General features: G+C 63.3%; 1 protein-coding gene across 3 annotated transcripts in view; it reads left to right on the top strand.

The window, feature by feature from the left end:
* Positions 1–25,393, top strand: part of EEFSEC (eukaryotic elongation factor, selenocysteine-tRNA specific) — a 225,482-nt gene that overhangs the window by 138,586 nt on the left and 61,503 nt on the right. Inside the window, exon 7 of one of the 3 annotated variants that reach the window (XM_024763384.1) lies at positions 18,727–23,614. The exons of the other annotated variants lie outside the window; for them this stretch is intronic. Coding sequence (XP_024619152.1) covers positions 18,727–18,746 — 20 coding nt within the window. The 3' untranslated portion in view covers positions 18,747–23,614. Of the gene's footprint in view, positions 1–18,726; positions 23,615–25,393 lie in introns of those variants that run through there. 3 annotated transcript variants of the gene reach the window in all.

Genomic DNA, 25,393 nt, shown 5'->3' with positions numbered 1-25,393 from the left:
CTGGTCTCTGTGATTTCCTGGGGTCCCCCCACCCTCCCAGATCTGTTCCCAAGGGCGAGGTCGGGAATTGCCAGGGATCCTGCCGAGAGCAGCGCTAGGGGAGGGACCCATTGGGCTGAGGGGGTCCACAAAGTGTCAGGCCCTTAGGTCAGGCTCGGTGGCCCCTCGGGCCTCCTGGGCCTTGAGAGAGTCCGGGAGTCCTTGGGCAGCCGAGTCCAGGAAGGGTGCCCAGGGGTGTCTGGGAGCAGCGGGTGCCAGGCCAGTGCTTCGGGGCAGAAGGCAGGCTGGGGGGTTTGGCCCTGCACCCCAACACCAGGAGTCCCCAGGCCTTGTGCCGAGCCCCTGCAGCCGGGCCTCTCTCGAGCCCAGCAAGCCCCGCCCTGGCTCCTCTGCCCCCTGTGCCTCAAGCCACCCCACCCTGCAGCCCGACCTGGCCATACTCAGAAAAGGGTGAAGTGGCAGAGCTGACGGGCTGAGGGGGTATCAGCTTTTAAAGACATTTGCAGGATGAACACATGTTCCAGAGTCCCTTTATTTGGCCTCCAGGTGGACGCAGAGGCCTCCCTTTTACCCTGGTAATCGGTGTATTATGCTTTAATTTGCAAAAATGGCATTAAAAATATTATCGGGGATGGGCCATAATCAGATGACTTGGGCCTGGTAAGCCCTGGAACCAAGGGCCCTGGGCAGAGAAGGATGCTGTGGACCTGCCGGGCCTGTGCGTGGTGGCCATGCTGGGCAGCGGGCAGCCCTAATCCAGCGCCAGCATGGGTGCCGGCAACAGGGGTGGCGGCCAACCCACGGCAGCCCTCACAGGGTCCCAGACGTCAGGCCAGGCAGCCATCAGGGCGACGGCTGAGGGCTAGGTGGGCAGGGACAGTCCGGGCCTGGCCCCCATCCCCCCCCGGAGCTGGGAATAGGGCGGGGGCAGCTGGCGCTGCCGCCGCACAGTCAGGAAGCTCCCCTGGGAACCGTCCCCGACACCCCACCACGGGCCAGGCTCCAGGCCCCACTCTCGTTTAGCCCCACCCCTGCCCTGCACCCCATCTCACCAGGGAGGCGGTGCCACCTGGCTGAGGCCACCGTAGGTCACAGGGTGGGCTCCCAGCAAGGACTTCAGGCAGAGGCCCCGCCCCCAGCCCAGTCCAGTCCAAGGGGAGCAGGAAGGGCCTTCACGAGCACCTGCTGGTACCAGGCCCCGGGCTGGCCGCTCCCCTGGGTACTCGGCCCTTTGGAGGGGACCCTGGCAGGGCTGGGGCCTCCCGGGACTCACCCCTCAGATGAGGAAACCTTCCTTCGTCGTCCTCAGTGCGTGGGGAGCTAGGTGGGCACCACTGGGACCTCCAGCCAGGCCAAGTCCTCCCCGACTGAGGGCTGTGAGGGTGACCTCTCCCTCCAGGCCCCCTCGGGGTGGCCCTGCCCTGCCCTGCACAGGCTGTGACCGTGAGCACATCACTGTCTAGCTCCACGTGAGGGGTCACGTGACCCAGCAGGGCGAGGCGTCCTCCGCGAGCAGGTGCTAATTCTGGGGGCAGATCCCTGGGAGAGAGGGGCCCCGAGCCACTGCTGGGCGTCACATCCTGGCTGCCCACTGACCAGCACTGTGCCCTCGGGCAAGTCCCGGCCTCTGCCCGGGTCCCTGGGTACAGCAGGAGAGTCAGAGCAGCAGCTGGCCTCCGTGTCCCTGCAGCCGTGGGAGGGGGACCGGTAGATGTTGTCTCCCCACCGGGAGACTGGGGGGGCCTGAGCACCTCTCAGCGGTAGTGCGGGCAGCCCAGACCCAGCACTGCCCCCAATCGGCCACTTCTCCAGGACCTCTGAGGGTGCCCACGTCTCGCCTGAGGACAGCACTCTTCGGAGCCCCGGGAAGCAGGCGGGCTCAGGCCGAGGGAACTAAGGCCCAGGGAGGAGGGGGCAGCCGAGCCGCGGGACAGGGAGGGGCTGCCAGGGTGCAGTGAGACTGCCCGCGTGGCCAGCGGCCCAGGAGGGGACGCTATCAGGTCTGGCATCGGTCGAAACCCGAGCACCCCAGCTGCGTCGGCGGGGCGCAGCCTTTGAAGGGGGAGCACGGCGGGCAGGTAGGGTGGGGGCCGGCGCCTGGTGCTCTCCGGAGCAGTGTCCCCCTTCCCTTGGCTCCAGGCACCCCCAGACCTTCCACGTTTCGTGCAAGAGAGGGCTACAGCGTGCGGAGCCCACCGTGGCATCGTCACGCACGTAAAGTCGCAGAATATGCTCACCCACCCGCAGGGGTGGCCGGTGGGGCAGCCCCGGGGCCCAGCCGTTGCCTCAGGTGGAGCTGGGATTTGAACCCCGGTTCTGGACACCTCCAGGGCCCCCCTCGCCCCAGTGCCTTAAGAGAGGGCTACAGCGTGCGGAGCCCACCGTGGCATCGTCACGCACGTAAAGTCGCAGAATATGCTCACCCACCCGCAGGGGTGGCCGGTGGGGCAGCCCCGGGGCCCAGCCGTTGCCTCAGGTGGAGCTGGGATTTGAACCCCGGTTCTGGACACCTCCAGGGCCCCCCTCGCCCCAGTGCCTCGGCTGCGCCCTGGGACCCTACTGTGGGCTGAGGGCCGGGGTGGGGGCCGCCCCGCCCGCCTGCCCCCCAGAATGAAGTCGTGGGCAGGCGCCCTGCCACGGACTGGGGCAGGAGGGGCGGTCGTGATCGGCAGGCCCGGCTGGCTGGCTGGCGGGGCTAATGCACCAGCAACGAGATAAGGCTTATCTGGAAACGTCTCTGGAATTGAGACTCTGATGGAAACAGGCTTCTGAGTTAATATACTTCTGACAGATAAAGTGGGAAGCCCTGGGGGCCCGGGGCAGGAGAAGGGGCAGCTCCTGTTCTCCCAGGCCTCCTACCCTGGCCGGCGTGTGTGCACATGTGTCTGTGTCTGGGTGTGCACACGGATCTTGGTCTCTGGGTGTGTGTGTCTCATTTGCGGAGGCTTTGTCAGGCTGGGTGTCTGGTGAAGAGGTGGGTGTCAGGTCCAGTGTGCACAGGGTGGGCACACACATTTGTCCAGGGCCAGTTTGTCCCTTGGGCCTCTTCCCCAGGACCTGGTGGGGTGGGAGTGGGGCTCATCACACCCATTCCGCGGACCCAGAGCTTCCTTGAGGTGGCCCAGGACCCTCTCAGTGCCGGCTCACCCTCAGGCGATCCAGGCCTCAGGCCTCCCCAGTCTCCTCACGGGGCATAGAATTTCCAGGTTTCCTTTGAGGGGGCTAAGGCCAGTCCTGGCCATGGCCTCCCAGCTCCAAGTTCAGCCATGTCTGTCCCCCATGGCCATGACTAGGGTGAGGAAGCCTCTCACTAAGGGGCCACCTGGGCAAGGTCTTGAAGAGAGAGTAGGAGTTTGGGGTGGCGGGTGGGGGGGATGCTTCGGCAGAGGGGACAGCAGGAGTGAGGGCTCTGGTGGGAGTGCGGAGTTGGGGGGCCTGCGAGAGGAGGGACAAGGTCACGGCTCCCCCGTCTCCCTCCAGCCCTGGCTGGGCCTCCAGTAGCCCCCGCACTGGCAGGTCTGATTAAAAAGAGTAATTAATGCCTGGCTGATAACACAGTCGAGCCATTAATTAGGCAGCTCGGCCAGTGCCAGGGCCTGACTGCTGGACGGCACCCAGGCAGCAGGGATGCTGGGCATGGGGCTCTGTGCTCCCTGGGGGCAGTTGACCCCGACCCTGGGCTCGCGGGGTCTGCTGCGGGAGCACCGTTCCCTCTGCCGAGGGCCTGTGGCAGGGCGGGGAGGCAGTGGGGGCAGCTGTGGAGGGAGGCTGGGCCGAGAAGAGGCCTTGAAGAGGCTTGAAGGGCAGAGGTCCCCGCCCCGACTTCCGACCAGCACTGGACACTCCTGGCCGAATCCCAGGGCCTCCCGGGGGGCAGGGACTTCGTGGGCTGGAGGAGGACTCCAAGGTTGGCCGGTGATGGGCCAACGGGAGGCTGGGCAGGCTGAGGCCCTGAGGCCCTGGGGGGAGGAAGAGGACATTTGGGAGGTTTGGGGCTTCGGCGCAGGGGGTGGAACTTGGCGGCAGGGGCAGAGTACGGAAGAAGCCCAGAGCTGGTCATTCGGCATTCACCAAGCACCTCCTGTGTGCGGGACGCGGCGGGGCAGGGGCAGCCCTGGAACCCCCACCCAGGCCAGCAGGTCAGAGGTCGTGCACCCACGAGGTATTGCTCAACCCCCCACTGTTATCACCGGCTCCAGTGGGGAGACGACGCAGCAGAGAGGAACGGCCCCTTCCTGCGGCCACAGCTGGGCTCTAGATAAAGGCCCACTGGGAGCCCCGGCCGCCCTGGGGAGGGCCAGCCACCCACCTCGCCCCTCAAGGGACACCCCCCAGACAGCCTCCAGGCTTCCCGCACAGTCACCGCCGGACAGGGCGGGCGTTCAGCCGCTGAGTGCCACCCGTCCTGCTCGGGCCGGGGCTTCCGCTCCCCTCCCCAGGGTGGGCCCACCGAGCCCCGCCGAGTCAGGCAGGTGACCAGCGCGGCGCCTGTATCTGGGCGCTGCTGTCACAGCAGCATTCACCCGGCCCACCCGGGCCCTCGGAGGGGCCGCGTAGCTGGGGGAGGCGCCCCCGCCCACTCTGCCTCTGCCTCGGGGTCTCCGCGTCCATCTCTCGCTCGTCCTGCACAGATGACCTTGGCTCCAGGCCCAGTTCACTCCTCCCACCTGCCACACCCTGAGGCGTGGACCTTGCTTGTGCCGCCAGCCGAGGGGGGCCGGTCGGAGGGGCAGCTGAGCAGCGCGGGGTCTGTGGGCCTCGTCACCCGCAAAGGGCGCCCGTGGCGTCCGGTTGGCTCCCCCTCCCACCCTCCTCCCTGCACGGTCCTCCCTGGTGCCTGCCACCCCCCCAGGTATGATCACACCCTCTCAACCCCCTCTGCAGTCTCTGGGGGCCTGTCCTTGCGCCGCCTGAGGGCCCGGAAAGGTGGGGGTGGAGCCGGCAGGATGCAGGAACCGGGCCTTCCCTGCAGCTCCAGGCAGCCCTTGGAAGCCCAGATTTCCCAAGGCTTCCAAAGCTGGGCCACAGAGCCAGGTCCTGACCCGTCCTGGGCCCTCCCAGTTCCTGCCCCTCTCAGCCAGTTCCTTACCCTGTCCCTAGACTGTCAACACCACCACCACCCCGAACCTGACCAGCACCCCACATACACCCTTATCACGAGGGGCCTGCACAGATACCCGTGGGGAGGGCCTGCTGGGGGCGCAGGCCGGCGGGAAGGAGCGTGAGGCTGGTGGCCAGCAAGGAGGGGCCGTAGCCAAGGCCAGGGCAGGGGGACGCGACGTGGCCTCTTGCCTTGGCACTGGGAGGCACACGAGGCAGCGAGAGGGAGGGGACCTGGGACACCTGGCGAGCCTCCCCGCGGTCACACGTCGGCTGCGAGGTGGGAGCCCCGCGGCGGGCACGGGTGTGGGACACCTTGACGAGCTCGCTGGGCCTCCCGAGCCCAACCCCGCAGCCCCTGGGAGACGCGGGACCCGGGGCTCGGGGTGGTGTGGGCTGGAGACCGGCGTGCATGAGACCAAGCTGGAGAGAAGAAAAATCAGGGCGTGCGCTGCGGGCCCCGGGCAGGAGAGGACATGCGAGCCGGGGACAGTGGACGTGGCTTGAGATGCTCAGCCCAGGGCAGGGTCCAGCGGAAGTGGGCCAGGCACCTCTGGGCGGCAGGCAGGTGTGGGCAGGCTGTTGTGTAACAGGTGTGGGGTGAGATGGAGCAATTTGTTCCCTAATCAGATGTGGCGCCAGACAACAGGGGACGCTGGCCTCCAATCGGCAGCATCTCTCCGCTTCTCAGTATTCAGGGGTCGAGGGAAACGCGCCCGCCCGCCACCCAGGCCCTCACCAGTCACCTGCCTGACTCGGTGGGGCTCAGTGGGCCCACCCTTGGGAGGGTGTGGGAGTACAGGTCAGGGGAGCAGAGGGAAACTGAGGCAGGAGGGCGGGGGTGGTCCTCTGCCCCAGCCCCCCAGCACGGGGAACCCTGTGGGGCAGGTCCCGGCGCAGAGCTGGCCCGGGGAACAGGGGGTCTGGGTGCGTGTGGACATGCAGGCAAGCCACGGCCGCCCCTACCCTGTGGACAGCCGGGTGGGCTGCTGTTAAGGAGCAGTTGTCAGTCACAGGGCGCCACTGATAAGACAGACAAGCATCTCCCGGTGGCCGGAAGGTGGTGGGAGGAGACCCAGTCCTGGGGGTGCCCCCATCGCGGGTGGAAACACTGAGGCTGTCGGTTTCGGGCAGGGCGCCTCCCACCCACCCCGGGCCGGAAGCCTCTCCAGGGCCTCTGGGCAGCTGCTGTACACAGCGAAGCCATGGGGCCCGGGCCTGGCCAGGGATGGCCAGCCTGAGGTCACCTGCAGGCCTGAGTGTAGGATGGCAGGTGACTCCCGAGAAGACCCTGGGGGGCAGGGAGGAGCCAGTATCTCACCCCCTCAGCCCCAGCCTTGAAGCTGCAGCTCGGAGGCCAGAGAGGTTGCAGGCGGAGGTCCCATGGGGCTCGTCAGAGCTGGGGTGCCTGCCTGAGCCCTGTGTTGTAGGGAGTGGCCAGAGCCAGGGACAGCGAGACACAGGCAGAGACATACGGCGGCAGAGAAAGAGCGAGACAGACGCCCAGAGAGATGGAGAAAGAAGTAGAGAGAGAGAGATAGGGGGACCCCGAGAGCTGAGTGCACCCAGGGGAGGGCCCCAGAGACGGGGAGGAGAGAGAGGGTCCCTGGGGTCGACCCCACTCTGATTGGCCAGGACTGACTGCAATTAAAGCCCATAATTGATTCCCTGGTCTGACGAGGATCATTTCCATGCAGAGAATTAAGGTTTTCTTCCAAGATGGAAATAAAGATTAATTTGCAATTTCCTTCCTCACTGCACACAGGAGAGCAGCCCCTGCTGGGAAGAGGGCTCAACCTGGCAGGTGGGCTGGGGGGGGATGGTGGCGCGAGACAGGGCAGCCTCCAGGCCTGGGCGCATGGCCTCCCTGGGAGAGGGCAGCCTCTGGAGGCTCCAGGACCCCTGTGTGCCCATCACTGACTGGCCCAGAGGGGCCCAGCCTGTCCCCCTCGGGCTCCTGGCTCTGTGTTGGTGCCCCGCTCAGAGCGCTCCCACTGTCCTTGCTCTGTACCCTTGGAGGGTGAGGCTTACGACTCACGGCCCCATCACGTCGTCTGAGGCCCGGACAGCCACGGTAGATGAGGCAGGAGAGTCCCCGAGGGGAGAGGCGGGAAGGCCCGACTCCCTTTTCCCTGTGGATCCTTCTTCAGCCCCAGCCTCCCCCCCAGGCACAGCTAATGGAGCCCCTCCTGGAACTCACACAGGGCTCCCCTGGAGGGAAACACGCTGGAGTCCAGGAGGCGTCCCCTCCTCTTTGGCCTGGTCCCCGCGTCCCCGCGACCCTGCACCCTTCACTGGGGGCACCCCAAGCACAGGCACACATGCAGAAAGTGACAGCCCTGGGGCCTGTCCAGGCCCAGCCACCGAGGGCCACCCCTCGGAGAGGCCTGCCGAGTCCAAGGAGGCCAGAGGGGCCACCCACGCCCGTGTCCCCGGGAGCCAGCGTCGCATCCTCAGACTTGTCCCCGGCAGGGCACACCATGCGGCCACATCGCCTCCTCCGCCCTCTGCAGGCCCACACCTGCCGAGGCCCAGGCACAGGGAGGGTGATCAGGCTGCTCTTCCGGCCCGTGCAACCTCTGAGCGAGCACAGCTGGGGCCACTTGCTGCCCCCGGGGACAGTGGTCCGAGCGCAGGGCGGGGGGTGCCGGCTGTCTCACCGGTGGTCTCCCGAAATCCTGTGTGCACTCCCTGAGTGCTCCGGGGCTGTGTTCTGCGTGACCTCTGGGCAGGGCCTTCAGGATCCCCAAGAATTTGAACTTGGGCTCTCGGCCGGGTATAGCCTGAGACCCACCGCCCGGCACTCCCGCCTCTGCTCCCTGCCTGCCCTGCCTGGTCCGCTGTGGGCCGCACAGCCCAGGGTTGTGAACGGCCTGGAGCTGGCCGCCGTGCCTTATGCCAGCCTTTCCTGACAGCCACCTCTGGATGACCTAGGACCTCGCCCGGCACACAGGCGGTGGGGAGTTGGGGGAGTAGGTTTATGAGCAGAGGGGCTGGTGCATTCCTCCACGGCCTGGTGGCCATGGCCTAGGTCACCATCACCACGGGACTGAGCGGCCGGCTGCCCCCCAGAGTCCCGACCGCTCCTCCCCGGCCCACCTGTGACATCACGTGCTCCAGAGCAGGGACTTCATCTGGCCCGTGTGCCTGGTCCACCTGGGGCTGGGCGGGCTCACCCCCGCCCCCCCTCCACTGCTGCCGCATCCTCCAGGTCCAGCCTCTGCTTACATACCTCCAGGCACGGGGAGGTCCCTCCACACTATCCCGGCCGAGTGACAGCCGAGACAAGCAGCAGCTCTGGGGCCCAGCACAGGGCAGGCCCTCTCTGGGGCACGCCCTGGTGGGTCCCAGGTCTGCCCTCTGCACCTGCAGCTCCTCTGTCCCCAGGGCTCTCCTCCGAGAAGCTGGGCCCAGAACCTCGGTTCCCTGCCCTGGCCCCGGGCCCTGAAATGCCCCGGCTGCCGGTGGCTGCTGCGTCTTGTTCGTTAGCTCCTTGATTCCTTTGACCAAGATTTGGACCAAAGTTTCCTGCACACTTGCCAGGGCCTTGGGGCGGCTTGGAACAGCCTGATGAGGGGTGCCTAGAAGGGCGGGGACAGTTGCCACCCTGGCCACCATGTCTGCGAATCATAGGCTGGCCTCTATCCTGGGAGAGTCGGCATGCAGATCCTTCCTGCAGGTTCCACAGACCACCAGCACCTAGTGGTCATGTAACCAAGTGTCTGGTTCCCAGACCTCACCTCGCTCAGCAGCCCTGGGACCCAATGAGGCCTGGAGCAAGTGTCTCACCCTCTCTGTGCCACAGCAAAATGAAATGGCTATTAGGACCTGCCTTGCTGGATAGTGGCAGGAATGAAAGGGGCACACAGCAGATGCTCACTAAATGCTCTGTGGCAGCCACCTGGGAGAACAGTTGGGGTGTTTCCTAAAAAGTGAAACAGAGTTATTGCCCAAAAGTGGAAACAACCCTAATGTTTATCAACTGATGGACAGATAAAAAGTGGTGGGCGCACCCACACACTACCTGGAATATTATTCCGTGGGATATTTAAATGAAATATTATTCAGTGATAATATAATAATAATAAAAAGGGATGCAGTACCAATGCTTGCTACGTGGATGAACCTTGAAAACATTGTGCCGAGTAGAAAAAGCCAGATTCAGAGGATGCCGTGTTGCATGGTTCCACGTGTGTGAGCTACCCAGAAGAGGCAAATCCATAGAGACAGAAGGGAGACTGGTTTCCTAGGGCTGGGAGATGAGAGGAAGAGGGTGGCGGTCAGGAGGTGGGGGGATTCTTTCTGGGGTGATGAAAATGATCTAAAATTGATCGTGGTGATGGATGTACAGCTCTGGGAATATACTAAAGCCATTGAATTATGCGCTTTACATGAGCGAATTGTGTGGTGTGTGTTATATCACAATAAAGCTGTTAAAAAAAAAAAGCTAAGCAATGAAGTTACCATATGACCCAGTAATTCCACTCCTAGGTCTGTACCCCAGAGAACTGAAAACATACGTCCACACAAAAGCTTGCACACAAATGTTCAGAGCAGCATGAGTTGGGACAGTCAAAAAGTGGAGAGGGGGCTTCCCTGGTGGCGCAGTGGTCGAGAGTCCGCCTGCCGATGCAGGGGACACGGGTTCGTGCCCCGGGCCGGGAGGATCCCACGTGCCGCGGAGCGGCTGGGCCCGTGAGCCATGGCCGCTGAGCCTGCGCGTCCGGAGCCTGTGCTTCGCCGCGGGAGAGGCCACAGCAGTGAGAGGTCCGCGTGCCGCCAAAAAAAAAAAAAGTGGAGAGGACCCGAATGCCCATCAACTGATGAATGGATAAATGAAATGCGGGCCTACCATGCAATGGACTGTGTGATTAGCCAACAAAAGGAAGGAAATACGGACACGGACTCAACATGGATGAACCTCGAAAACATTACGTTCGGTGAAAGAAGCCAGATAGCAAAGTCTAGATTGTAAAATTCCACGTACAAAAGTGTCCAGGATGGGTAAATCCATAATTGTAGAGAGTACCTCTGTGGTTGCCGGGGGCTGGGGACCTAGTGGGATGGCACTGACTGCTTGTGGCTGTGGCTCCCTTTCTGGGGACAAAATGGTCTAAACTTAGATTGTGGTAATGGTTGCACTAAAATGCTAAAACCACTGAATTGTACCCTTTAAGCGGGGAGCTTTATGGCATGTAAATTGTATCTCAATAAAATTGTTTCACAAATGGATGATGCTCCAAGACTGTCCTCACCACCTCACCGCCAATCCTGGGTGGCAGCCCCGCACCGTTTGGTTCCGGCCAGAGCCTTGCCTGATGGGGAGACAGCGCCCACTCCCCGGGGACTGTGGGGCAGAGTGAGCTTGGAACTGCGGCAGGGGGCGAGCGACACCCAGAAACACCCGCGCAGCCTGGCTCCTGGTCCCGGCCGCCCTCTGTGCCCACCCGCGGTGGCTCTCAGCTCCCAGGGCTGCAGGAGAGGCTGGTGGGATTCTGCAGTGGGAACCCTGCTGTTCTTGTCTTAAATCATTTTAGTATGTGTCGTGTTTATTAAGGAAATAGTTCAAACATGTGAAAAATGCACAGAGCACAACACAATGAACTCCCACCAACACCAGCGAGGGAAACAAGGAGTGGGGGAAGCTGCTGGAACTCTCCAGGCTCTGCAGCTGAGCCTCTGCAGACCCCCCGCCCGCCCGTCTTTGTGGAGCGGCCCTGCTCAGGAGGCGGGGGGCCTGCCCCCACTTTGCTTTCCCGGGTTGGGGGATCAAAGCTCACCATTGGGACCAGAAAGCAGTAGGGACTGAGTCGACCTGAGACTCTGAAAGTCTACAGCTCTGTTTTTGAAAATCACGGTTTGCTGCATAAAGAAAAAATTACCCTTTCAGATGTACAGTTTTGTTAGTTTTGAAAAACACATGCAGTCACAATACAGAAAAGTTGCCCCCCTCCAGGTCCTTCATGTGCCCGTGGCCCCCCTCCCGGCAGTCACCGGTCTGTTTTCTGTCCCTATAGTTGTGTGTCATCTAGAATGTCACGTGTCACATGGCCACCTTTACACCCTCTGGGTCCACCCGCGTCCAGTGACTGGACGGCGGTTCCCTTTGCTGCTGGTAGGTTCTTCTGCATGAATGTTCACCAGCTGCGGGACAGTTGGGGGGTCCTTCAGCGTGGGGCGGTCGTGAATAATGCTGTTACAAACACTCTTTGATGAATTTTTGTGCGGACCTAAGCTTGATTTCTCTTGGGTTGGCACCTGGCTGTGGAATGTTGGGCTGTGTGGTAAGCGGCGTCTAACTTCCCTGGTGACCACCAGGCTGCGTCCCCTCCTGACACGGCTTTCTTGCTCTTTCCGTCAGGCACCTACGTAGGGCCAGGCACTGTGCCAGGTCAGGGATGACCGTGGCCAAGACCGGCAAGGCCCTGCCCTCCTGGGGCTGCCAGTCCAATGGGGGAGGCAGACAAGAAACAAGAAGACTTCAGGCACACGCAAGCTCGTGCTGGGTGGCGACACAGGCTCTGAGGGTGACAAGGAGGAGGGGATGGTCAGCGAGGTCCTCCCTCACGAGGAGAGCCGTCCGATCCTAGATCTGGGGGACTGAGCTGTACAAAGGCCCTGAGGCAGGGGTGTCCTGTCATGGTGCTATGACCGTGATGGATTTACTGGGCACATTCTGTGCTCAGAATGGGCTGAAAACCTCAGAGACGTCTTCCTACTTAATCCTCACACAACCCTGAACAGAGGGATTACCGTCCCGTCCCCCCGGTCCCCCCTCCCGCTTACAGCTGTGGAACCCTGAGAATCACAGCCAAGAGGGGCAGAGCCAGGATAGGAACCCGGTGGGACCCACAGAAGCGTCTTAACACTTGGGTTCCAACCTCAGCTGGGGTCCCTCCTTGCGGTCCTGCTGCGTGACCCGGGGCGGATGACCGGTCCTCTCTGAGCCTCTGCCCTCCCATCTGCCCCTCAGCCCGCAGTGGGAAATGGTACCATGGAGCCTGGCAGTGGGCAGGGGGCTGTGGCCATCTGCGGGGCGGGGACAGATCTGGCCGGGCGGGGCGAGCCCTGGGCGCTGCACCGCCGCCAGGCGCCGACAGAGGGCAGGAGCGGCCCGCGCGTCTGAGGCCAGGGAGCGCAGGCGAGCGAGGGTGCAGAGGGGGACACCCGCGTCCTCGGGGCTCAGAGCTGTGAGGTCCAACTGAAACGTCCGCCTGAAATGCGGCCGGTGTGGCCGGAGGTTCTGGCAGGTCCAATACACACCGACCAACAAGGCTTAGTGTGAAAAATGAATGCAAACTACCACGGCCATCAGTTTTTGCATGGATCACATGTTGAAACGACAATATTTTGGACATACCGGGTTAAATAAAATATAAAAGTTAATTTCGCTTTCGTTAAACATGGACGCGTAAACTTAAAGCTCCGCGCACGCTGGCTTTGTTGGCTCTCGTGCTGTCTGTGCGGGACACTGCTTGTGCCTTATGCCACGTGACCCTCATTAATCCTCCCCGTGAGGCCTGGACTGTAGCGGTCCCCATTTACAGATGGAGAAACTGAGGCAGCGAGAGGTGACACGGCGTGCTCGGGGCCAGCTGTGGGCACGCACCCCGTGCCCAGGTGCACACGTGCGTGTCACGTGCACGAGTCCACGCTTAACAGACAGATGAACCAGCGCAAACGCACGCTGCTGACACCCCAGCCACGTGTGCAGCCAGTCTCGCGACAGCCTCGCCAACACACACGTCCACACCCCACACACACCTGCAGGAGTGCAGCCCGTGTCCCCTGAAGGCCCAGGTGCCATCTGGACAACTTTCGGGGAGCCTGCCGTTGGCCAGCAGGCCCAGGGTGGCCGGTGGTCTCCCTGCTCACCCAGGTCCCGGACAGGGGGGCCTGGCTGCCATTCCGTGTGTGTCTGCAAAGGCCACCCCTGCGGTGAGCGAGTGGCCTGCCGCCCGGCGCTTCGGGCCCTTCCTTCTGGCCGCAGACCATTTGCATAAAGCTCCCCGAGCCCACGGATCGCATTACATGGAGGCCTGATGATAATCTTTGTTGAAATAATATTTAACACATGCTGCACTTTTAATTAACTATCTGAATAATCTCAAATTAATACCAGAGCTTTAAAAAATAAGTTTTCGTTTTCGCGTTTGGTAACATAATAGCGGCCCGGCTGGCCCGTTTCCCCTTCCTTTGATTTAATTAAAAGCCCTTTTGTGTGTCTCTTGTCACTTCAGAAACGGACAAAAGCACCCGGGTGGGCAGCCCGGGCTCCCGACTCAGGGTCCAGGGCTGGGGTCGCGGCCGCGCAAGAGCTCTGGGTTTCGGGCAGCCCCGCGGCACCATCCGGGAGGCCGCGGTGTGGCTGAGTGTCACCCATTCGCACGGGGACACGGTGACGGACATGCACACGGAGGCGGGCGGTGACCTGCTGCCACTCTTCCACGCATGTCCCGAGGCCACTGCCTGCGCCAGCCCTGCAGGTGCGTGCTTGGTCACAGCCGCGCGCCGGGCAGTCAGGCGGTGAAAACTCAGGCCGGTCTGGGCTGGGGGTTAACAGTTGGCGTCCTGAGTCCGGATCCGAGAAGACCACGGCTGCCGGTCCCAGTCCCATGCCCAGCCGACAGCTGAGTGTGTGGGAGTCTCTCTCCCTGCTTTACTGTCTCCGTCTCTGTGCCTCTGTCCCAGGCTCAATGCTTCTGGAAACGGCCAGGCAGGCAGCCTCCTGGGGCTGTTGCTCCCCTGCTGTCCCTCTGTCCATTGTGCCCAGGGCCGGCCGGCCCCCCAGGTCTCTTCCGGGGTCCTGAGGAGCAGCAGGGGGACAGCGTCTCCTGGGGTCTCTGGCTTGCTCCCCGCTGACAGGCCTGAGACAGACCGAGGGAGGCCTTGCACAGGCGAGCAGCCCCGGAGAGGCCAGTGGGGATACGCAGGCCCCTGCGGAGCCTCAGTTTTCTGTGCGGGTCCAGGCGGGTGGGGATCTTTCTGCTCGGTGGGGCTTCCTTCCTGGACAGGCCCTCAGGAACTATGCAGAGACAGGGTGCACAGCAGACACCCACCGCCAGCCACGCCTGGATTCTCGGGAGGGGACCGCAGAGATTCTTTTGGTTCTGGGGCTGAAGGTCAGATGTGGCTCCCACGTGGAGAGTGGTGGCTGGGTGCGGAGCCTGTGTGTCCCTCTAAGCCCGTCTGAAAGCTGGGGGCCCAGGACAGCTTCCGAGGCTGCTGCCGCGGGTGCAAATGGCCACATCTCCACCACACACGCAGCCTACGCATCCCATCAGCAAGCAACGGAGGGTTGGGTGTGAGTTGAATGAGCGTTTGGCGTCCTGCCTCCCCACGGCCGTGACCATGAGCGGGTCCCTGCCCTCCCCAGCCCCCCAGTCCGGTGGGAGGACAGTCACATGGGTGCAGAGCGCGGTCCTGCAGTGGGAGCTGCGAGGCCGCGCTGCCGCCTTGAGGTAGAGGACGAGGTGGGTGGGGACCGGTGCTCGGCTCTGGGCCCTGCCCTGCCGGGGGCCTCATCGGTGGCACGGTCAGAGGAGAGGCTCCCGGGGCTGCAGTAACCGACGCCAGGGTCCAGCCGCCCTCCCCGGGCGCCGGCCCTGGGACCTGGAGCATGACCGGCAGGGCCGGGCCTGGGAACTGACTGCCCTGGGGTACAGCTCCCCTCCCCCACCCCAGCCAGTCCCTTCTGGCTCAGGCTGACCTGCCCGCCCCGGTGTCAGCGGCGGCCCCAGCAGACTCCTGCCTCGACGGCTACCTGGGGGAGCGGGCGAGCCAGCTCCTACCCACTTCACCTTGGCCGGTGAGGACTGGCCAGGCCACTCCAGGCACCCGGACGCCACCGCCACACACTCACACGTGTCCAGTCACACGCATTCACACACGCGGTTCCGAGTCACCCAAGACCACACACGAGTGAGCACACAGATGGCCAGCTGGCCCACAGGGAGGAGTGATCGTCATGGGCTGGGCTCCAGGCGTCCGTCCACACACGGGGTGGGGGCACTGTTGTCCTGAGCACCTACTGTGTGCTGGTGGCCGTGTGTGAGCCCAGGAACTGGCACAAGTCTCAGGTCGGACAGGGGTCCTGGTTCACAGAGGGGGTAACGAGCTCAGAGAGGCGAGTGAAGTTGCTCAAGGTCACACAGGGAGAAGCAGCTAGAGCCAGGCCTGATCTCCAGCCTACACGCCAGTCACCCCACCACTGGCCCTTCTACTCCTGAAGGCTCCCCGGCGACACGGCCTGACCAGGAGCGAGGCTGGCGGGCGGGCGGGAGCCGGGCTGCATCTGGAACCCCAGGAGGCGACCCTGGTGCTGACCCAGAAGACTCGGGGCCCCGCGTCCATGGCGAGAGCCTGAGGAGCTGGGGGCAAAGTGAGAGAGGGTCCCCCAAGCCCCTCAAGGTGGTCACAGAACCAGAAACCACTGAGGCCTGTCCCGCTAGCAAGGGGCCCGCGACCTTGTGCCACGCAACCTGTGAGCTCCTGGCGAGAGCGGCAGGGCACAGGTGTGAGCACAAGGTACCCGGGAAGGGCCCAGAACCAGCGGCGCTAAAGGAGAACCCCTCATTCATTCATTCATTCGGTCAATCAACAGGTGTCTGCAGGGGCAGGTGCTGTCCTTCCTGGACAGGTGTGGCAAGGCTGACCCGGGCCCTGCCCTCCTGGGACTGCCGTTCTGTTGGGGAAGAGGGACAGCATGCACCAGAGATGGATGAAGTGATCTCAGATAATGATCGTTAGCCAGTGTAATCAGGGAGGGCTTCTCTGAGGACGGGACCTTTGGGCTAAGACCTGCCTGAGTGACAAGGAAGAGGCATCCAGGAAGAGAATGGTGGGGCAGGATTCCAGGCAGAGTGACCCGGAAGGGCAGAGGCCCAGAGGAGCGAAAGCCCGCAGGACAGGGGCCTGGGCGGGAAGCAGCCTGAGGGAGCCTAGGCAAGTGGGGTCGCCCACACCCTGTCTGAGGGGCGACTGCTGCCCAACTGCAGCCCATGGTCGCCTGTGGGACTGAGCACCCAGTGTGGCCAGAGGTTCTGATTCTCCGAGAAAAGCTGGCGGTCTGGGTTTTTACACAAAACCTCTTGATTTTTTAAGTGGCCACAACCGATTCAACTTTTTCTGAAACTCTTCAAGCCACAGAAAATGTTTCCGGGGGCCAAAACCAGCGTGTGGGCCTCTAGTTTGAGACCTGGCTAGGAACTGTGTCCTGCCTCCCAGGCTTCCTAGTCGGGAGACCCTGGGCAGGTTGCTTGCCCTTTCTGTGCTTCAGTGCTTTCACCTGTGAAGCGGAGGCGACGGGGCCTGCCTTGCAGCGCTGCTGTGCAGGGGTAAGTGCTTTAAGTTATTCAGCAAATACTTACTGAACACCTCCGCGTAACAGAGTCAGTGCTAGGTTTGGGGGTCCTAACAGCGGGCAAAAGAGACAGTCTCTGCCCTGGTGCCAATTACCATCCACAGCGGACAGAAAATGAGCAAGTACGTGAGCGAGTGCCGCATAGGAATGCCACGTGGCCAGAAGGACCGAGAGGGAACCCGGAAGGCTTGACGTTGTAGACGGGGTGGCCGAGGAGGGCCTCGCTGAAGAGAGGGCGTCGGCGTAAAGGCCTGAAGGATTTGAGGGAGTGAGACACACAGATATCCGGTGAAGTGATCGAAGCAGGGCCAACAGCCAGTGCAAAGGCCCTGAAGGCCTGGCTGCTCAAGGAATGACTAGGAGACAGGTATGGCTGAAGTGGAGAGATTCGGGCCAGGGAGGTGGGAGGTGGGGCTGGAAGGAGATGAGGTGGGCCTTGGGGGCTGTGAGGGCTTCAGCTTTTCCCCTGAGTAAGGTGAGAGCCAAGGGAGTGTGTGGAGATGTGAGGTCTGCCTTTGGTTTCCACGGGATCCTTCTGGCGGCCGCTGGGGCAGAGGCGGGGAGCACAGGACGGAGGCTACTGCAACCGTCCAGGCAAGAGGGCGTGGGGGCTGGACCAGGGGCAGCAGTGGGGCTGGAAGCAGTTGGCTCTATTCTGGAGAGACTTCAAAGGTCCGCCCAGCACAGAGAGATGTCAGAAAGATGCCTAGGTTTGGTCGAGGCACCTGGAAGATGGGAGGATGGAGAGGTGGAGAAAGCTGGGTCAGGGCAGATGTGGACCTGGGGGGCTGCGCAGGGAAAGCAGCTGAGGAGGGGGGTGGGAGCGGAGGCCCATGGGGGACACGACGCGGGCACCCCGTTGGGGATGCATGAGTGGGGGGAGTAAGTGTAGATGGCCGTGAGGACAGCGGCAGCCCGTGGTGCGCAGCAAGCTAAGACGGACGGATGCTGACATCATTTGTCAACTCGGGGTCCAGGGGAGGGGCCTGGACGCAGCTCCGGAACGCAGGCCGAGGAGGCGACGCCGGGGGAGCCTGGGCGGCTGGGGGCCGCAGCCCTCCCCTCCCCCTCGCCACCTTCTCCGCTCGGCCGCTCCCACCGGCGCCGCGCTTTGTCATGCAGATGCCCGCTGGCGGCGCGCGCCCGCTCCCCAGCTGACCCGGGGCGCCCGCTCCCAAAGCGGGCCCGGGCCGGCCCCAGACCCGCTTTGTCCTCCGGCCGGAACCGGATCTCCCTGGTGCTGGGCGGCCCGCGCCAGTGGCTGGGCGTCTCTGGGCCTGTCTCCCGGCATTCCAGGCGGAGGACCTGCGGGTTTCCCCTGCGGGGTGCGGAGCACATATGGGGAGCAGCCTCCATCCCTCCTACACGGACGGGACCCAGTCGAGCAGGACCCGCGGAGCAGGCCTCTGTGGCCATCCCCGACCCCTGCCGGCACCGCGGGCGGTGGGCACCCAATCCCTGCCCACGCCGGCCTCAGCCTTCCCATCTGCGCTTTGAGGGCGGCGCCCCAAGCCAGGGAAGGTGACTGGGATGAGCTTCTGGGCTCAAAGGCCGCGGGGAGGCTGATGACACAGGGTGTAGACATCCCACCTTGGTGGGTGCTCTTGATAAAGGCACAGATGCTCCAGATGCCAGACACACACACACCCCACCCCCACGCACCTCCCAGAGCTGCCCCTCCTACGGCAGGCAGGCGGGTGGGGCCTTGCCTGGGGATACGCCCACTTTCCCCAGAGCAAAAGATTCACCAAGAGAGGTGATCAAATGGAAAGTTATTTACTGCCTGGTGTCAGGAGTCAGGCCTGAGGCCAGGCCTGGGAGGAGAAACATTCCTGGGCTGGAATCAGGCCGGGAGGCGCTGGTGTCCATCCGGCAGGGTCACCACGTCCTCCCTGGGACCTTCTCTCCCCAGTTTGCGGGTGAGGAGCCCAAGGCAGGGAGCAGCGGAAACGTGGCCCCCAGCCCTTGTCCTTGCCTGCGAAGAACAGAGGCCTGGAATTCAGGCCAGAAGGTGCAGACATGACCAACATGCGTGGACCTGATGCTTGGGGTCCAAGAGAAGCAGCCAGAGTAGCAAGTCCTCTTCCCGCCTCCCAGGTAGAGCCGGTGGCCGGCAGCAGGGCGCTGTGGGCAGGGCTCCTCTCCCGGGGGACACCCCCCCGCGGGCACCCCTGCTGGCACCCAGTTTGTCAATCCAAATCGCGCTTGCAATTCTGTGGGAGCTTCGGTCCAGTGATTTCACTTCTAGGCCTTTATCTTTAAAGGGCTTTCCGGCCACGTGTGACCTTGGGCTGCGCAACCTTGGGCGACTGACCCCAGTTTTCCTCATCTGGAAGTGGGAACATCGCGACACCTACCCCTCCAGGGCCGTCTGAGGAGCGCGTAAAGCCAGGCACGTTGGGGACACGCGTGACAGAGACTCCCGTGGAGGGGAAGCAGTGTCCTGATGTGGTGGGTCAGGGCAGTTTTTACAAATGGAGATGAGACCCTCTTCCCGGGTGCCTCCTGGTTTTCCCCAGCGACCCCCCTCCCGTGCCCAAGTTTTGACCGGCAGACCCAGGAGGTTGGTGGGAGAGGGGTGTCAGTGTCAGTCCCAGCACAGACTCAACCTTGCCTGTTACAGGAGACGGTGGGGGAGGGGACGGGAGACCAGCAGCCCAGCACCTCCACCCCAGGCCCTGGCCCTCTGGCTCAGGCAAGCAGGAGAGACCAGTGGAAGGTGGAGGGTTTATCTCACACACCCCTCCAGGGAGGGGCCTTTATGCCCAGATCCAGTTTCTGGCAGGACTGGTTGGTCCAGGTGGCCCGATAGATGGCCAAGATAAGGTCCGTGCAGGTTGGCTGGGCTGTGCGGAAGACCCACGCTGGGCTAAGACGGGGGATGGCCCAGGCCCGGCCTGACTCAAGGGTGGCAGGGGGTCTGGGCCTGTCTTGTCCCAGCTGCTGGCACTTTTGGGGGCCACACGGGTGCCCTCTCTGGACCCCCTTCCCTGCCTGCAGTGAGAAGTGGCACAGAAAGAGGTGATCCTGGGCAGGGGTGGTACAGGCCCAAGGTTGCCCAGGCTGGACGTGCTGCAGGTAAGGTTTGTCCGGGCACGTGACGAGGTTCCAGAGCCACGAGCCAGGCAGACTGAGGTTGCCCGGGCGTGAGGTTGTTCGGGACCCCACGTTTCAGGTGAGCCCAGGCTCGGTTGTGTGTCAGACCTTCTGGAAGCCCCAGGGCTGGCTGGGCGAGCTCGTCCTCATGGGCCGAGGGCGTCCTGCTATCTGTAAAGTCACCACGCCCCAATAAACCTCTGGGGTCTCACAGCCCTAGGGAGCAGTTGTGGTCACCACACTTCCTAGGGAGGAGCCCCGTGGGGACGGCCATGGAAGGAGCCCTTAGTCCCCGCAGACAGGACTTCCCTCATCTCAGCACAGACCTTGGGAAAGGCAGCCCTCGGATCTGCGTGAAAAATGGGGTTTGCGTGCAGGAAGTATTTGAGAGAAGTGGTCCCAGGGAACAGGGGCGGGGTGGGGGGCATGATGCCGGGCGAGGGGAAAAGCCAGCCAGAGGAGGTGCTGTGGATCCACCGTCAGTGGGGTACAGACTCCGCCGAGGCCATCTGAGAAACCTCGAGGGACGTGCTGAGAACCGTCCACCCCAGGGACAAAAGGGGACATAGCCATAGGCTCCCATCCCACTGCATGGACAAGGTGAGGCTTATCCACCAGCCTTCGAACTTTAGGGTTCATGTACACAAGTGCCCAGCAGGTCCTGCGGGCGTCCTCGCACTGGGTCAGAGCAGCTCTGGGCAAGAGCGAGCTGGGCCATCAGCCGGCATCTGCACAGGTGGGCCGGTCAACACAGAGCCGTGGCTGGCCTGAGCTCGGCCAGGAGGACTTGAGGTGGGCCGCAGAGGTGCCCAGTACAGCTAAAAATAGCGTGTATTCAGGGAAAATTTGAGGTTCAGTAAGGCCACAGATCAGGAGACGGCTGCCGTTGGAAAGGTCGTTTCTAAGCACAGTCCCGGAGGAGGGGGACGCCACGCCATGCCACGCCGAGCCACGTGGGAAAGCACGGGGAGGTTAGGAGGTGGGGGGAGCCTAGAACCGGGGACAGGAGACTTTGCTGCGGTTTCTGCAGGAGGGACGGGCGAGGCAGGGCGAGCAGGCCGACCGCTGGCTGGTTTGAGTCATTTCATGGGCTCTGGACAGACGGGCTGCCGCAGCTTGCCTGGTACCCGACCCTGGGTGACTCAGGCAGGGAGACGGTGGCCCAAGGGGGAGAACCCGATAGAGGAGGTGCTGGGGCTGTGCCTTCTAGATTGGTTCCTTCGCATTTGAAAGTCATGCTCTTGGACCGGTGGGGTGGGTTACACTCTGCGGGAATCGGCCAGTCCTGGCAGGGGCAGTCCCTCCGGGGTCAGAGCATCAAACCCAAGACACGGTTCCTGCAGTCCACCCCTCACCCACCTCAGCTCCGCTCGTGGCCTCGGTGGCCCAGGGTGGCCCAGGGTCCGGTTCAGGGTGGGAGCCGGCCCGGAGCCCCGACAGGCCTTAACTAGCCCCTCCTGCTGCACCAGGTCCCGAAGCTGAAGCTGCCTCCACCACCCTTTCTGGATTCGCCTCACCTTCAGCCAGCACTTGGGTGGCTCTAGGTTCGCCTGGTGGGGCGACCGGGGTGTCTCCAGGGCTCTGAGACCTTAGTCGCCTTGCCCCTGTCAAGCCGTGGTTGCTGCAACTGTCCCGTTTTCACTGTCACCAGTTCGATGGACAGGAAGCAGCCCCAGAGAATTTCGAGTCCCGGAGACCCTCGTCCCCGGCCCTCTTCTCACACAGGTCCGAGCTGCCCGCCCCCACCGGCGTGGTGTGACTGCAGGTTCACGGGAGAGCTGCTGCGTCCCTGGCCCACCCCCGAACAAGGACCTCAGATCTGGCCAAGCCTCCGGTGCTGGGGCAGGGCCAAGAGTTCTGCAAGGGGGTGACGTCGAGACGGACGGGCCTCCTTCCTCCGCCCGCGGGCTGTGCTCCGGTTACGGGGCCAGCACCGCATCCACGGGACTGGACCCCAGCCCTCAGGATGTCCCAGGACGGCTCCAGGGCTAGGCTGTTCCTCTTTAGATCAGCTGCTTCTGAGTGACGTGAACTAGAGTGCGGCCAGTGAGCCTGTGGCTCTGTTCCCGTTGTCACCTCCTTGTGGTCAAGTGGTCCCTGGTCTGAGGCAGCATCGTGCAGGACACGAGGGTCCAGCTACCGTGCTGGACGCTTGTCATCCTCTCGCCACTCGGCTGTCACGTGGTCTTTGCACAGTGCACACCGATGTCACCCTCCTGCTTCACACCCTTCTGTGTCACCACTGCTCTTGAGATCAAGGTGGCAGCACCCATGCCAGACCCCCCGCTCCTTGAGCTCTGGCCCCTCCCCCCCACCGCCCGTGCTCACAGGCCTCTCCTGCTGCAGGCGCAGTGCACACGCAAGCCCCTCAGCCTGATGCACCACCCCCGCTTGCCTGCCTGCTCTGGGGCAGCCTTCTCGCACCTTCCCATCTGGGGCAATCCGCCTAGACGCTCTCCCCGCGTCTGGTCTGGCCCCTGTGGCGCCCCTCTGAGCTGCAGTCTTCGTTTCCGGGGTGACTGGTTAAAGCCTCTCTGCCCCTAGACTGTATTCCCATTGCAGGTGGGAATGATCTCTGCTCGTCACGGTGTTGACAAAACCCACCGTTGTGCCTGTCGCCCACAGGGCACGCAAATCCTTCCTGCGTGAGCAAACGAAGTATGGCGCGTCTCTGGGGATGACAGTGGCAACAGGGTGACGGTGGACGTGGTGGTGGTGACAGTTGAGGGTGATGCTGTTGGCGAGGATGGACCACCTTCCTCCGCAAGTGCTGGGTCAGTGGACACCTGAGCGGTCCCACTCGAGAGTGGAGCACCGTCGGGGCTGATCCGTTCCCACGGCAGCAAGCCGAAGAGTCCACCCCCCGATCGGAGCTGCCGGGGTTCCTGGCCTTCCCACAGGTGTCAGGATTTCCTTTTCCTTTGATCCGGCTGTACGCGTTCAGTAGTGCCCCACCCGGGTTCAACTCGCTTTAGCTGGGATGGACTTCTGTCCCTGGGGACCCGAGAACCCTAAACGGTACAGAGGGGGCGACGGGGGCGAACTGAGACGGAGCCCACGCCGCCCCGCTCTCCGTGCCGGCTCCCCCTCCTCTCTGGCTTCTGAACGTCCGTGGAACGTCCTCCATCTCTGCTGACACCTGGCTGAGCTCGTCCGTTCTCAGGCCTTTACGTGCCATCGCGTGCGCTGGGTGATCTTGATTCCTCACCGCTGGTCCTGACCTTCCTCCTGAGCCGGGGCTCACGGCTGACTGTCGTGCGTGTCACGCTCAGCAAGCCCCAGCTGACTTCTTGATTTCCTCTGCACAGTTGTCCCGTCTCAGAGAGCGGACAGACATCTCGGAGATGACCCGGGCCTGTCCACGGCTCCTTCCCACTCCCTTCAGCAGAGGCCGCTGCCTCAGGGCCTGCGCGCTTGCTAACTTCCCTGCAGGGAACACTCGCCCCAGACCATCCTCACCTCCTTCCGGGAGAGGGGGCTCGTGAAGGCTGAGCCCAGGGCAGGGCAGAGGGCGCGGAGGGGAAGAGAGGGAGGGGTTCTGGGTGATTCCCCGCACCCTGGGTGGGCAACCGGGTGGCCAGAGGGACCACCCCTGAGAAGGGGCCCGGGATGGGGGTCAGACCTGGGGAGAAAGATGCCAAGTCCACGTCTGGCACGAGGAGTGGGCAGCATCCGTGGGCCGTCCAGGATGCCGCCCAGCAGATCCCTGAGCTGCAGCCCAGGGCAGAAGTAAGATGAAGATGCAGTGCCGGGCTATAGTCCTCAGTCCGGGCAGCACCCACCCTCCCGAACCAGCCGGGCCTGCTGGAAGGAGATCCAGCAGCAAAATTCGTGGCTGAACTAACGCGAACAGAGACGGTGCCCCTGACCGGGCTCACGGAGAAACGCAGACGCACTCGGGGTGGATGTTTCCGCAAGCCAGCCTCTCCCAGCCGGCCACTGGCAGCCAATTGATAAGCCTAATTAATAATTAACTTTTTAATTAAATATCAATTTAAAACAAGTATGGGAACCAGTCTCTTGCAATTAACACCCTTGCTCTGCTTTCCTAAAGGGACTCAGTCGAAGGCCCAGGCTCTGGGACCTCTTGGGTGGGGAGGGCAACCCGGGACCCAGCAGAGTGGGGAAGGGGCCCCCAGCCTGGCCTGCTCCACCCTGCCCTGGAGCCGCAGAGATAGCTTTCTCCACCCAGCGGTCACCGCCCGCGCCCTGCCCTCAAGGAGCTGGCGTCTCGAACGCCGGGCAGAAGATGCTCAGGAACCTGCGAGTGGCGAGAAGCTGATTCCCGGGGTCCCAAAGGAAGGAGAAACAGGGCCACAGGAAGACGGCTCCGCTTGGCCTTGACGGTGAAGAGTTGGAAGGACACTCTGGCGTGGGAGCTGCGTGGCCAGAGGTGTGGTGGTGGGGCTGCCCGTGCAGGTATGTCGCGGGTTTGGGATGGCACAGGGTGGACCAAGCGTCTGTAGAAGGAGATGGCTCATACATACCCTTGCTGCCATCCCAGAACCCCAGGACCCCAGGGGTTTCCTGACCAGCTGCTTGGGTGACCGCAGGCATAACCACGGTGCCTGGGGACCCAAGTGGCTGGCGGTGCCAGGTTCCTGCTTTGGGGGCTGTGACAGCGCAGTGCGGTTGGCAGGCAGGGCGGCCCCGGCCCAGCGCTGCCCGGCTCCCATGCCTCCCAGGCCGCACGGAGCTCCCCGGGTCCTCACAAGATGCCTGGGGGCCGCCGGAGGCATCCAGCACCCAGCGGGTGGGCACATCTGAAGTCCTGAGGCAGAGGCGGACAGCGTGGGGAGGGCAATGGGGCCCATGCAGGTGGCTGAGGGCCGGGGCTCCCTCCCCCATCAGGCAGGGGCGAGTTCCCAGGGAAGGGGCAGCACCTGGGAAGGTGCAGAGACCGAGGGTGGGACGTGCTAGGCTCCGGCCGTGATGGGGCACCGGGGGGCCTTGGATCTAAGGCAGGCCGGCCCTCAGCCAGGACGGTTGGGGCATGGGGGCAGGCAGCAGAGCCCAGGCGTCTTGTCCCTGCGCCTTCCAAGGCCTGGAACCCAGGGGAAGTGGCTCAGTATTTGTTGCCTAAGCTACAGTGGGAGCTCTTTGCAAGTTGCCGTGCTGCAAAAGGGCAGGGCTGTTGGGAAGCGCGGGTGCTGTGCGATGGGCAGAGCACGCAGTAAGTGCTCAGGACCCGCTGCAGCCTCAAGAAGCCATTGTTGACTTGGCAAGTTTCGATGATGTGATTGTCCTAGAGGCCAGACCAACGGCGCTTGGTGGAAACAGCTGGTTCCCAACTCTGCTCTGAGCTTGGGACCCTGCCTGGCCAGGGAGGGACCCTGGGGTCTGCGGCCCTGTTGTGGCAAAGGGGGCGGACTGGGGAGGTCTGAACGTGCCCCGCGCCCTGCCTTGGGGGAGCGCTACTATGGAGGCCACTGCGGGGCTCTGGAAGGGGCAATGGGGGCAAGGCGCCTCCGTCGCCCGTTGTCGCCCGCGCCAGCCTCGCCCCCGCCCCGTGCTCAGTATCAGTTCCGCAGCTGCCCCCGGTACCTCCCCATCTCTTCTCACCTCGGCACCCTCAAACTGTCTGCCTCGTGGCTCTGTGCCTCTTCCACTCTTGGGTCTCTGGGTCTCTCCTTGCCCCCCATCTTCCTGCCCATCCCCGCCCCGCCCACTGCAGTCCCCTCCAGCCCACTCCAGTGCCCTTATCTGGGTCCAGCCCCTGCAGTATTGCTGGGAGCCCATCCCCATGACAACGGGGCAGATGGCGGCTGCGATTAGCCGCTCTCCCTCCCGCCACAGCTCAATCCGTCTTTGAAATTAAATCAGCTGCGATAACAT

This window comes from Neophocaena asiaeorientalis, unplaced genomic scaffold (assembly GCF_003031525.2).
Source record: "Neophocaena asiaeorientalis asiaeorientalis breed wild unplaced genomic scaffold, Neophocaena_asiaeorientalis_V1.1 scaffold433, whole genome shotgun sequence".
NCBI lineage: Eukaryota > Metazoa > Chordata > Mammalia > Artiodactyla > Phocoenidae > Neophocaena > Neophocaena asiaeorientalis.
Note: the sequence above shows the minus strand (reverse complement) of the source record. Positions and strands in the feature narration are given on the sequence as shown.